This window comes from Synchiropus splendidus, chromosome 9 (assembly GCF_027744825.2).
Source record: "Synchiropus splendidus isolate RoL2022-P1 chromosome 9, RoL_Sspl_1.0, whole genome shotgun sequence".
Classification (NCBI taxonomy): domain Eukaryota; kingdom Metazoa; phylum Chordata; class Actinopteri; order Syngnathiformes; family Callionymidae; genus Synchiropus; species Synchiropus splendidus.
In genome coordinates this window covers 12,488,395-12,501,023 of record NC_071342.1, presented here as the reverse complement: position 1 = coordinate 12,501,023, position 12,629 = coordinate 12,488,395, and the positions used below count along the sequence as shown (strand labels likewise).

The window sequence follows — 12,629 nt, the reverse complement described above, 5'->3', positions numbered from 1 at the left end:
TGCATGTGGCCTTCAGTCGACAGGGCGTGTTAGGAAGATCTCCTGTGATTCAGCTGCGACGCGCTTCCCTAACTGTAAAGAAACATCTGAGTCCCTCCCCGATACGAGTAGTCGGTTATTTCTGCTAGTTCTGCTCACTACCCATAGCTTGTGAGCAGAAGTGATGGACCGGTAAATTGAGACCTTTGGCTTTTGGCTCAGCTCTTTGTATCCTCATGACTGATCCGCCCGTCACTCTGACACTGCCTCATTCTTCACAAGATACTTGACTCCTCCAGCTGTGATAGGACCTCCTTTCCACCATGGTCACAGACAGTGAATGAAACAAAAAATTAAATCTTATCTTAAAATTGTGCGATTAAAAACATCGGGGGAAACGTGCATACAAAAACACTCATGACAAAAATGTCTTTAATTCCAAGAGATACACAAACGTATAAGTATATGCCAATGGACACAAAGTGATAAATGACAAAAACAAGTTCTACATATTTAAATATGAAAATGTTCAGTGCTATTTTGCTGTGAAAGAAAAATAAATTAGAGTTGACAAACCTTATATACATAATACTGTACATTAGACTGCAGCATACAACAGGAAAGGTGTCTCTAATGGCAACCACAAGACCTTACAACCATATTTCTATATTTTTTGAGGATCACATTGGAGCTGTCATCGAAGTAGAGAACTGATATTGCGTTTAGTTTGGTTGGTGCACAGCATGGCTTTGGCACATTGTCAGGAAACATTAAATGGACCTGTGAGACAGGAGATTATTAGAGTCATTTTACAAAAGTGTTGGTATGTTTATGGAACAATTAAGACTCACCAGAGTTTGGACTATTGCGTGATTTGTCGCATTCATGTGTGCATTGAGAGGAAATGAGCATTCGCCATCGCAGTAAAAAGCTGCATAACCCTCGGGCGCGATAATCCAATCCTGGTATGAAAACAACAACAGAAAAAAATATTGATGAGTCAGCCATTATCAAATAATAACTATTAAACTCAGTTTCTCACCTGCCAACCCAAATCGCGGAAGCTGACATAAAGCTCGTGTTTCTTGCAGGCCTGCTTCTGTTCACTCAAGTTGTAATCTGGAAGGAACAAAATCAAGTTTCAATTTAGTGGTGTGTGTGTGCGTGAAAGTGTCCTTCAGCTGGATGCTTTTTAGGGAAGAACCATTATTCCTTCAACAGTCACTGAGAGTGTGTTCAATGGTCGATCAAGGAAATTAGCCATGAACAGTGAGTCACTCTGAATACACTTCTGCAACCCATTAAACATGAAACGCTCCCCAAATGTTGCAAAAGCAGCAGAGTTTATCGCTTTATCTCATCACTGATGTACCTTACCATGCAGTCGTCAGCATACAAACACTACAAAGATACAGCTGCGCTCGCTCTGGAGGACGTCCACGGGACGGGCGTGACTATAGGTGATGTAGGGGAACCCCATGACTGTAAAAATGCCAGGTCTTCTTCTAGCTATGAACTTTTATTGGTATGTAATGGTACCATAAATGAAATATCATATTTCTCAGCCACACGGCAAAACAGCAACAACCTCTAAACGAGGTCAGGCTTCATACAAATGAGTCCAAAAATCAACATTTTCATTTCCCAACCAGCACAAAGTGAGCTTTGACTGGATTCAAGCGGCCCTTATGAGTTGAGCGTTTTCCAGTAAAAGAAAATAAAAAAAAATATTTTGGACTATTTATACTATCCAATTTGTTCAAATGTTTTTTGTACGTAAATATTTCTCCCTCAAAATGAATTTCACAGAAAGAAAGTATATAAAATTAAATACAGTGGTACCTCAGTTTTTTAACGTACCTTGCTTCGAACAAATCGGAGTTCAAACAAAACTTTCGAGATTTTTTGCTTCGGGTTTCAAACAAAAATCCAGAACTCGAACGCCACCGCACTTTATTATTGTCTATAATGCAGCCTCTGTATGCAGACGTGTCCCGTTAGCTACATTTACTGACTGTTTTTTCTTCATATTGAGGTGTAAAACCTTTCCTGTCTCCGCACTGGACCGTGGGAGAGTGTCACAGGGGAGGTGCTCGCTCTCCACACCTCCGAGGCTGGAGCGCTCACTCCAGGGTTTGATGTCCTGTTGTGGGCTGGAGCTGGGACAGGGATGAGGCGAGTCTGGGACAGAGCTAAGTTACTTGGTTTATGACTTTGTCACAGCCAAACTGCACAGAAGCGCACATTCAGAGCTGGACACGCACCGGGCACCTCTTCACTTCTGGAGAGACGTCACTCACTCGGCAACCCCTCCCACATGCAGTGGCCACACACATAGAGGAACAGCGCACCTGCAGCAGACACTCTACATTCACTCCTACAAAAGCCTATTTTAAGGCTTGGAACGCATTATTTCTTTTTCCATTCATTGTAATGGGAACAATCGATACAGATTTTGAACAAATCGCTTCTCGAACGGCCGTCTGGAACGGATTGTGGTCGAGAACCAAGGTACCACTGTATATGAAATATATGAAAGGAAATAACAGTTTTACAATTTCCCGGCATCAATACATTTGTAATCCATGTTATCCTGTATTTTTTCAAAGGTATCAAGGCTCTTTTCCACAACCCCTTCTTTGTTATGGCTCAACAGGCCTGTTACACCAGTAAATAATGTGGCCCCTGAGGAACTATATATGCTGGCCTCTCTATTTTTTCATTTTTTTTTAATAAGAGACTGACCTCCACTCTTGGGCGCGCGGGACGATTCCTGTGGTCCCGTGGATTTGTTGCGATTGTGGTTCTTCTTCTTCCCGCCAGCAGCCCTGACAGATCGCAACAACACCCCGCTGGCCTTGAAGAACGCCACTAGGAACGGCTGTTTGGATTGAGGTCCATTCCTTCCAACAATCCCGGCAGATTTGCTGTTGATACTTCGTCCTTCAAAAGGAAAAATATATATCTGAAGATGAACTCAATTATTGACACATACTCAAGATATGTCTAGATCTCTATTTTCTTTCTTGTGAGTGTATATTAGCATTATTTTATCCATACATTTTCCTCCAGGTTTGGATCATGGGGACAAGAGAATAAGCACCCCGAAGTTCTTCTCCCTAGAAACCTCCTTTTCAAGATGAACACTGCGGTATTCCCCCTGCAACCCAGCTAGAGAAACCCCTCGCCACGGAGGCATCCAGGTGTTGATGATATTAACATTCCGCAGCCAAATCAAATGGCTTCTTTATTTCTCTTGGAGCGGCGCTACTAACCGGAGCCTGACCAAGCCACTCACACTCTCAAAGGAAGAGCTCTCTGCAGAGAAAACCTTGGTGAGCACTTTTGGTCTCAACCCAAAGCTCATGTCAAGATTCAGATCAACCAGTAAAAGAAGGGCTTTGCCTTTCAGCTCAGCTCTTTCTTTAGAAGGCAGAAGAATACCAGTCTCATACATCAAAATCACTACAAACCGGGACAGGAAGTAGTTCCTGTGTCCAACTATGAGTAGCTACAGCTAACATTCACATGATGTGAAAGTACATTTCTGTTAATAATTGACTTATCAACGTGATACCAGACCATGAAAATAGAATCACCATCAATAGTCTCCACACAGAGTTGAAGCCCTAGATTTTGCTGCGGGTTCATCACCCAGTGGTTGCTGGTCACCGTGATGTCGAACACCATCCAGCCACCATCTGTAGCTTGAACCTTTTTGGAGTCCAGCAAGAACGTTTCTGCATCCCTGCGGGAAAAGCAGCCGGAGTGAAACACAGTTTTCTGAAATGCATGTGGTGCATTATAAGTACCGCCTGAACTGAACTACCGACAGGATCTGAAGCATCAAAACACACCTTATTGGCTACGTTTCAACTCAGAGTGTTATATCAGAGGTCTTATTTTAGACCTCTGATAGAACACAGGTGGTGGCACACAGCAAGATAACTAATGGATAAAAGACGTAGTGATGTTGGTCCATCTAATGACACTTTTCGAATTCTGGGAGAGAAAATCATGAGGCTCAGTGTTAAAGGACAAAACACACATCAATCATAAGCTGCAAAACTGGTCAAGAAAAATCACAGGTTGCTCCGAATTTCTTTCTTTTGAGCAGGGAGCGGCAGATTTCGCGGTTACGTGGTTCTGGTTAGACACAACCGTCTTCCATATGGCCCCAAAAGTTGAGGGAATTATTCATGCATTTATTACTTGTATAATAAAACTCATGTGGAGTGCCACATGTAACATGCAGCTGAACTTCCTTTTTGAAATGGAGAACACTAAACGTACATCCTGTGATAATTTAGTGACGGCACGAAAGAAGGAGCAGAGGAGGAACGTTTGTCCGCCATCTGTAGCTTCCTAGAAGGTATTATATCTCGCAAGTTAAAAACACAAATACAAAAGTAAGCGGTGGTTTTCCTGTCTTCAGCAGATTATTGCCAAAGGAAAATGGAGATTTCAGCATGACCACAGCAGTAAACTGACAGTAAGAAAAAGAAAAATAAGGCAATAGTAAGTAAAGTAAATTACTTTTTAATGTAGCCATTAGTCCGTCATAGTTAGCTTTAATAAATGCAGTGAGACATATTTATATTTAAAATAAACAGGCCTAACTAGATTTAGCATTTGTGGGGCTCATTCTGTATAATCTTTGGAACATCAACTCTTTTTCTCATCACTTGAATCATATATTATATTTTCCTCCCATTTTTTTTATTTGTACGTGACATTGTTTTCTTTGTATACATTTGAAAATATGGGTTCAATTTCATTTAGATTTTGTTTTTAACTACTAAGACATGAGCATTAATCCATTTGGAAAGACGAAACACAACTCCAACGAAGTGTCTAAAAACATGGAGTAAGCTGCTCCCCCCTCTTAAGGCCCAGGGGGGTCGTATCTCCCCTCCAATCACCCACACATATTTTTGGAAGCCAAATGTGGGCCCACTTTTGAGTGCACCCTTGTGTATTCAGCTATGTCATGCTTTAAACTTCCGGAATATTGTTAAGACAGGCAGGTGGTGGGCATAACAGTAACCACAGGACCCCACCGGGGAGCGCCCCTCCCCCCTCCCCCCACCACTCTAATATGGGCCCTTGTGGACTCATCTGGGACCGGGCCAGCTCAGACAGCCTGGGATGAGTGATGGCTGATGGACCTTCAGAAGTGGCCAGCAAGCTAATGGAGTTCTCTTTATCCAAGAACTATATTTGTGAGGGAGGTATGGTGTGAATGAAGGAGAGCAGAGATGGATGAATGGGGAGTGAAATTATCTTGGAAGAGACAGACGTAAAACAAGTTCCCCCCTCAGGACCTTGCAGTGAGTCATTTTTATTATTTTAATTTGAAAGGCATCAGGTTTGGAAACAGCTTCTTATTTACTATTTTTAAAATTATTGATGACCAAAGGAGATCAATAAGCCGAAACATTTTGTTTTTCCATATGAATTATTCTAGTTTGAAGACGTTTTCTTCTGTAAGTTTCAATATTTACCTTCTCAGTGGCGGCCATTTTTTATGCACATTTTTGGCCATGTTTTTCTCTCGCAGGATCAAAACACATCACATCTGTTTGTCTTCACATTTATTGCCACAAAATCAAAGCAATATTTATATCGCTCCACACTCAAATTGCTGGTTCTGGTGAGCGTGTGTTTTCGAGATCAAAGTATCTGAAGCGGACGTTAACGGCAGGGAGATATAAATGAAGCATGTGGCCGATTGCGGACTCACTTGTTTTGGAATTCCTTGATGACTTGATAAATGGTGACCTTCAGCGTGACGTTTTCGTAGCGGGAATGACTGCGGTCCTTGTAGATCCGAAACTCGGCAGCCGTGACCGCTTCGCCGTCAGGTATCTGAGTCAGGTCGAAGCGGAACTCTTTGTAGTGTCGCCGCTGGTGCGAGAAATCTTTGTCCTTCTCCACTGTGGGGGACGAGGAGGACATACCGTCTCATTCATCTTATTTTTCTCTGCAGTGAAGCCTGAAGCAATCATGAAATATGACTTCACCTCCTGAACCGCTCAAAAGAAATATGTCAGCATGAACTCACAGAAAAAAAAGAGTTATTTATCACATCTTCTTTTACATTCCAGGTCCAATCCAAACATTTTGACTCCCAACAAAAGCACTTTCCAGTTCATTAAATCACTCAACTGGATACAGGTAGCGTTTCCCAGACAGGCCCTCCACTGTGTGCCTAACTGCATTCTCCGGCCATGATGAATGGGCTGTCAGTTAAGAAAAACAGGCTGATTTCAATTAAAGACACTTTCTTCTGCTTCTCATGTGAGTGGGAAGACCAGACAGGATTCTTCAACCTCATGTGATCACCTTATGACCTCATTTTGGATCGCGCTTTGACTCCTGCAGTTTACGTTATGTGAGGGGAACTAAGACAATTTGGTTCGTGCTGGTGATGCTAGCTAACTTCTCTGTTTTACAATATTTTTTATTTAGCTTATTACAGCGTTATTACCATGTTTATTGTAACAAAGCAGGAACTGGGTGTTTTCACATGCATTGAGGATGAAATTGTTGCAGAAAATACCATTAAATAATTATTGATTTCATTGAATTAAATATAAATATATTCCAATTACATCATGCCTGTAGAATATATTTGTGAAAAATATAAGCGTCACTCCTTTAAGTAAAGTGCTGTATGACATGTATGATGTATGACAATAAATAAACTAAAAGCCTAAAACTAACTGATGAACGGATGAAGTTTTTTACCATGTCACCAGTGCTTAACTAAATCTGAAACAAATCCCTGTTTATATTTCAAATATAAATACGCGGCTCATCCTTGTCTAGAGAGTGATTATCTTTTGTACAACGCCTTAAAAAGTCACCACCGCTTTTCTCCGAAGCAGTGATGCAACAGTAATTATAGTCCACACAATGATCCTCATGACATAGTGAGAATGTCATGAACTCCTGGTTGATTTATTCAGCTCTTCTAGTTCATGGAAAATCAAATGTGAAATAAACAGCTGTGTGCAGTTGGAGAATAAGCACTCTACACTTGTAATAAATGTAGTGAACTGAGCGATGACTAAACTCATTCACATAGAGTATGGGCTGGGTCATGCTGTTTCATTTTGATGGGACATTTCTGCCAAAACACTGCAGCGAATTTTAGTGAATATTTTGTTACATAATAATTACCGCCACTATCCCCATACATCAGTCTCAGATTTAAGGCTGTGTAACAAATCAGTTTGAGATGAAGTTGACTCCTCTCTGCGTAAATATGAGCATGTCTGACACCTTAAACTACATTTTAGAAATGCTATTAGGAAGGTCAAACATGGAACTGAAAGTGGCATTTGGTATCAGCTTGGAGAGCAAGCGCCTGTGGTGGTTTGACACTGGAATGTCAGAGGTCAGGACTGACTTCACCCACTGACCGTGTTCCATTAGGAAAGCCACAGGCAGTAATTTGAAGCAGAAATTCCACTGACTGTGAGAAACTTCAAAATTGCTTTCGAGAAAATGAAATTTGCTCACAATAATTGACACTAGTAAATGAGTTTCACTGAAATTATTGTCCTGATTTGTAATTCTATTGCCGGTAACCGAGCAGTGTGAGACGTCACAACTGTGTGAAACAGCTGAGGTCAGTAGCTATACTTTGGAATACTGTAATAAAGACAGAGGCCCATTGAACACTTCATTGACAGTCACCAGAACCAGAGTGGAGCTTTCAAGGCTGACAGTGTACATGCCCGCCACACTGGTAAGTGGAAACAGATGGGCTGAGGGTGAACAGCGTCCAACGTCGCTACCTGCAAAGCCACTCTGCCTGAGCCCGAGTGTTTATTGAGAAAACAAATGACCAAAGTCAAACATCTATTCTTCATCTATTGTTGAAAAAAAATGTCCTCAAATCTCAGTCCATAAAATTCAAGTCACAAAATTGGAATCATGAAAATTTGAAAGGTGTTTGCCGGTTCCAGGCATCAGTCAACATCACGCGGCTTTTAAGAACAGGAAGTCATTTAGACCAATTTTCTCAAGGTCAGACAGTCATCTGATAAGTTGCTCTGAACTGCAAGGTCAGAGGTCACAGCTACTGAACAAACACAATAATTATACAGATTAACTGCTTTTAAATGGAAAGCAGAACAAATTCAAACAGATATGTTGAGTGCCCAGGGAAGGGGTTCGAGAGACCAAAATCTGGTTTTTACTAACTGGTCTGATGCTGAACAACAACAAAAATTCAAACTCCAACAGAGAGTTTTAGTCGTATTTTCTTTGTTAGTTTGAGTTGTGTTCATATCATCTCACTTACTTGTTTTGTGGATTCAGTTTTAGCCTCTATGATTCCAAACTTCACGTTTTCGATGGAAATCAATATTCAGTAGTTCATGATAGAACAGTCTCCTTCAGATTCAATATGTTTTCCAGAAGAATGAAAATGTCCTTATTCATGTGGCATGTCATCCGTGAAATTGAAGAGCTCCCTACATCCTCACACTCCACTCTTTGTGTTGCAAGGCAGAACAAAAATAACATTTCTACATTTGTAATTGGATTTTTTATTGTTATTATAATTATTATTTAGTGTACTGTAGTGTAGCAGTGGTGATTCGGTATACCTGAAACAGCAGTGATGGAACGGCCAGCCCACACGCACTTGTTTGTTATATTATTGAGCTGATATGAGCTCATTTATTTATAGCTACATGTTGTTTTTATGCAGTCACAGCAGTGGTGTTGTTTAAAAATAATCACAATAAAAAATTCAATCCCTTTATTTCAAAGATAAGGATTTGGCCCAAATCCTTACCTTTGAGCTAAATGTATTTCTCATGCTAAATCTTAGCAAAACTAAACCTTTAGTAAAAAATAAATGTAGTATGACTTGATAATTACGTACCCAAGTTTTAATTATCAATTTCTATTTTTATTCTCTTAATACTGTGACATTTTTTCATGACAGAAAAAGACCTAAATTGAACATAAATTTTGTTGTTAAAATGTAATTGAACCAGACGAAAAGTAGGAAAATGTTTGAGGTGTAAAATTGTTTTTGATTTTTATCCAGTTTATTTAAAGATAAATCATACATACTGGGAGATCTTTTCACTATGACAGCACTGGGGGAAGAAAAACATATAAAATGCAGGGGGAAAATAAAAATGAAAGACTTAAGATAACTTTGATGACCTGGAAACTAGAATACTTGGATGAAAATTCTGTTCCTTTGACCTCATGAGGACCATCTAAGTATAGGTACAGAGCCACATGTGGCCCCCAGGCCGCACTTTGCCCAAGCTAGTAATACTTAACTACATCTGAAACAAAAGCTCAGTAATCTTCAAATATAAATGCAGAACTCATCCCTGTCCAGAGTGTCACTATTTGTTCTACATCTTCTTTCTTATTCACCATCTATTTTCTCTGAAACAATGATCCTTATGACATGATGGAAAATAAAATGTGGAATGTAGGTGTCTAGTGCATCTTCAATGGACATTCGATGTTAATTTAATAACCAAGTTAGTTCACTTTTTGAGGATTTTTCATTGTTTCTGGACCTGTGACTATGAGAGGGGTCCTTAAAATAATATAATAACAATTGTAATCCATTTATCTCACATATAAATTGAAATTATTTGCATCAACAACCTGCCTTGGATGGATCATTTTTAAGGGGTTATTGGAGACCATCTTATACTTAGTGATTTTGTCTTTATTGTTTCAATACTGTGATTCTTTTCACCGACATTTCACTCTGACGAGTCGTCTCAACTTATCAGCGAAGAAAAGTGTATGAAAACGACTCGATATGAAACTCATAATTTCATGTTTCAGTTGTTCACACTCACCTAAATTGACAAAACTCATGACCATGTCTGCGTCATTGAGGAAGTTGGTGTCGTGCGCAGAGGTGAGCGCGGGGCTGTGACCCAGCAGAGGTGCCGCGCGGTACGGCTGCGCCACGCGCGAGTAGCCGCCGTGCTGGACGCTGTGGTGGCCTTTCCTCTGCGCCTTGAGGCTCCTGCTCGAGCTGTGCGGCGCTCCATCCTCATCCACCACCATGGCGTTGTAGAGGTCCAGCATGAAGAGCGGGGCGGAGGACGCCTGTTTCCCTGGGGAGAAGGGTCGCGGTCTGTGGGGCAGACCCAGGATGGACAGGATCTCTCGCTGGATCTCTCTGCGCTCATGATTGCGCAATCTTCTGTAAATAAAACTGGAGTGCACGTGGTTGTCACTCAGCCCGCACTGGGCGCACGACAAAAAACTCAAGTAGCTCCACGCAAGTCCAAGTACCGCTCGGTTCAGAGACATCCTGGCCTGGGGAGAGCAACCTACATCGCACTTTCAGGATGAAAGAAAACACAGAAAAACGCCCACCAAAAATAGTTTCACAGACCGTCCATATCAGGGAGTCTCTTTTATCCAGTTGCGCTGCGCCTCATCCGAATTTCTCATCCAGTCCAACTATTTAAGGACGCGTGACCTTCATCTCACTGCTGCAGAAAAGATACGCCCATCAGGTCGTGGACACCCCCGCGTGTCCCTCGGAGACTATCCCACACTCGAGGCTTCGCATCCACCTACAGCAGCAGCAGCAGCAGCAGCAGCGGCAATAAAACTTCAGTCCCATGATGAATGTGGGGGCTCGGGAGTGTAAACGGAGACACTTGAAATCCGAGACCCAACCAGTGAAAGAATAATGACAGAGCCTTTTAATCACCTCAACTTATTGAAGTTTAGTGGGCTGCACCAGACTGGAGTTACCGGTTCTTATTTAACGACATTCAACTTCGTCTAATAAAAAGAGAAGAATCGTCATTTGACTTAAGCAAAAGCCCAATTTTATGACGCGTTTATTTAATGGATGTTAAGAATTCTGCCCGCACAAAAAGCGTCAACAGTTGCAACAATAGTTCAACAGTTTATCTGCGAGTACCTGCGGATTTTTAGTCACTAAAACTGGAGCAAAGTGTTATTAACTGGTAACATTCATTGTCAGAAGTTTAGAACAAGTTTCACTGCAGGATTGTCAGGCGACGTTACCAATTGGCACCACCCAGTGTGCAATGTGTGTACTGGACGTTCTTCAGGATCATTCAGGGTTTCTATTACTATTTGGATTTAAGCATGATCAAAACAATGAGTGGCTTTATATAACCGTGTTCATTTTCATATTTATTTAGTCATTTTTGGCTTGGTCAATAACAGTTACTTTCTAGAGTTAGGATGAAGGTTTTAAGGCTTGCACCTGTGTCTACAACTTTACAGGATCACGCTGCAAAACTGGTGCCATTTCCACTCTGAAAGGAATAAAAGATAGTGAACTAAAGTCAACTGCAGAATGAAGTCGGGAAGGCAGTGGCACAAAGTACGCAAACAGACGGACGATCCTGACTCACACAGTGTAAAGGTCATCTTATAGCATAGATGGAGGCCTGCAAGACGCGCTGCGTTTGAAGCGTGCCAAGTGAATTTATAGTGAAACGGTCAATGCTTTCCTGTTACACATATGACCCCAATTTCATGTAAAAAATGAGGATTATAGAGGATTAATAAAGTTCTGGCGCTTGAGCAGCGCAGAACTAACTTGGAACACACAAGTTTTGTTGGAGAAATTAAACTTCTGTAAAAATTAATGGATAAGATATAAAACATATTGGATTTGTGCTGTCCATTATCTCCATACTTAATACAACTGACCATAAAGGAAGGATTTATATTCATAACGACACTGGAACATTGAATTCACAACATGAACAGTTTTGATTCTTTTGGTCCCATTTTGACATTTTTTTGAGAACTCACGATCTGGGCCAGACAGAAAAGGTACCGCTTGCCCAGAATGACCCACAGACAAAACAGATTCATGTCAAAACCTCCATATATATATATATCTATACACACAAGCACACACAGACTGGCAGTGCCCTCTAGTGGCCGCTAAAAATAGGCTGCTGGTTCATGAGACCTCATGTACACATCATGGAGAATGAACAGAAGGATTCTGCACTTCAAACTCAGATCATATAGATGGGCACTCAAATCTTCTTGGTTTTTAATCCTACGTTAACAGTAGGAGTCAGGAAAGAGACAGCGCAACAAAAAGAAATTCCGAATCCGAGTGTCAATGCTAAAGAAAAAAAAAGTTTCTTGTATCCAATGTTGTTAATCCAAAATGGATGGACAATAGTCGAAAACAAGGTTGTGCTCTACTGCTGGTTCTGAACATGACGAACACTCTCACCGACCTGTGTGGTACATAAGTCTCTGAGGCCTTGTGGTTAGGTTCAAACATGACAGTAGAGGTGCTCTGAGCTCTTTCCTCGAAGAAATACTTGCTTCTTCCATCATTGAACTTTTCAGTGGTCTGTGTTCAGGTTCAAGGTTCTAATGCATTTCAGTATGTGTATGTGTATATATATATATATATATATATATATATATATATATATATATATATATATATATATATATATATATATATATATATATATATATATATATATATATATATATATATATATATATACACAACCAATATATATATATATATATATATATATTGGTTACACATTGATATTGGTTATCAATGTGTACGAGAGGAAGTTTTCCAACTTATGCTTATTGTTGTTGTGATTCTTGTG

The 12,629-nt window shown here is 40.6% G+C and overlaps 1 protein-coding gene across 1 annotated transcript; it reads right to left on the bottom strand.

Moving 5' to 3' along the window:
• Window positions 1-439: 439 nt before the first annotated feature.
• Window positions 440-10,438, bottom strand: bmp5 (bone morphogenetic protein 5). The gene is made up of 7 exons (XM_053875657.1): window positions 9,834-10,438; window positions 5,723-5,915; window positions 3,579-3,727; window positions 2,725-2,922; window positions 1,022-1,098; window positions 831-941; window positions 440-759 (listed from the first exon to the last, which is right to left on the bottom strand). The coding sequence occupies exons 1-7, from the start codon at window positions 10,294-10,296 to the stop codon at window positions 610-612; spliced, it is 1,341 nt and encodes a 446-aa protein (XP_053731632.1). The 5' UTR covers window positions 10,297-10,438; the 3' UTR covers window positions 440-609.
• Window positions 10,439-12,629: the final 2,191 nt, after the last annotated feature.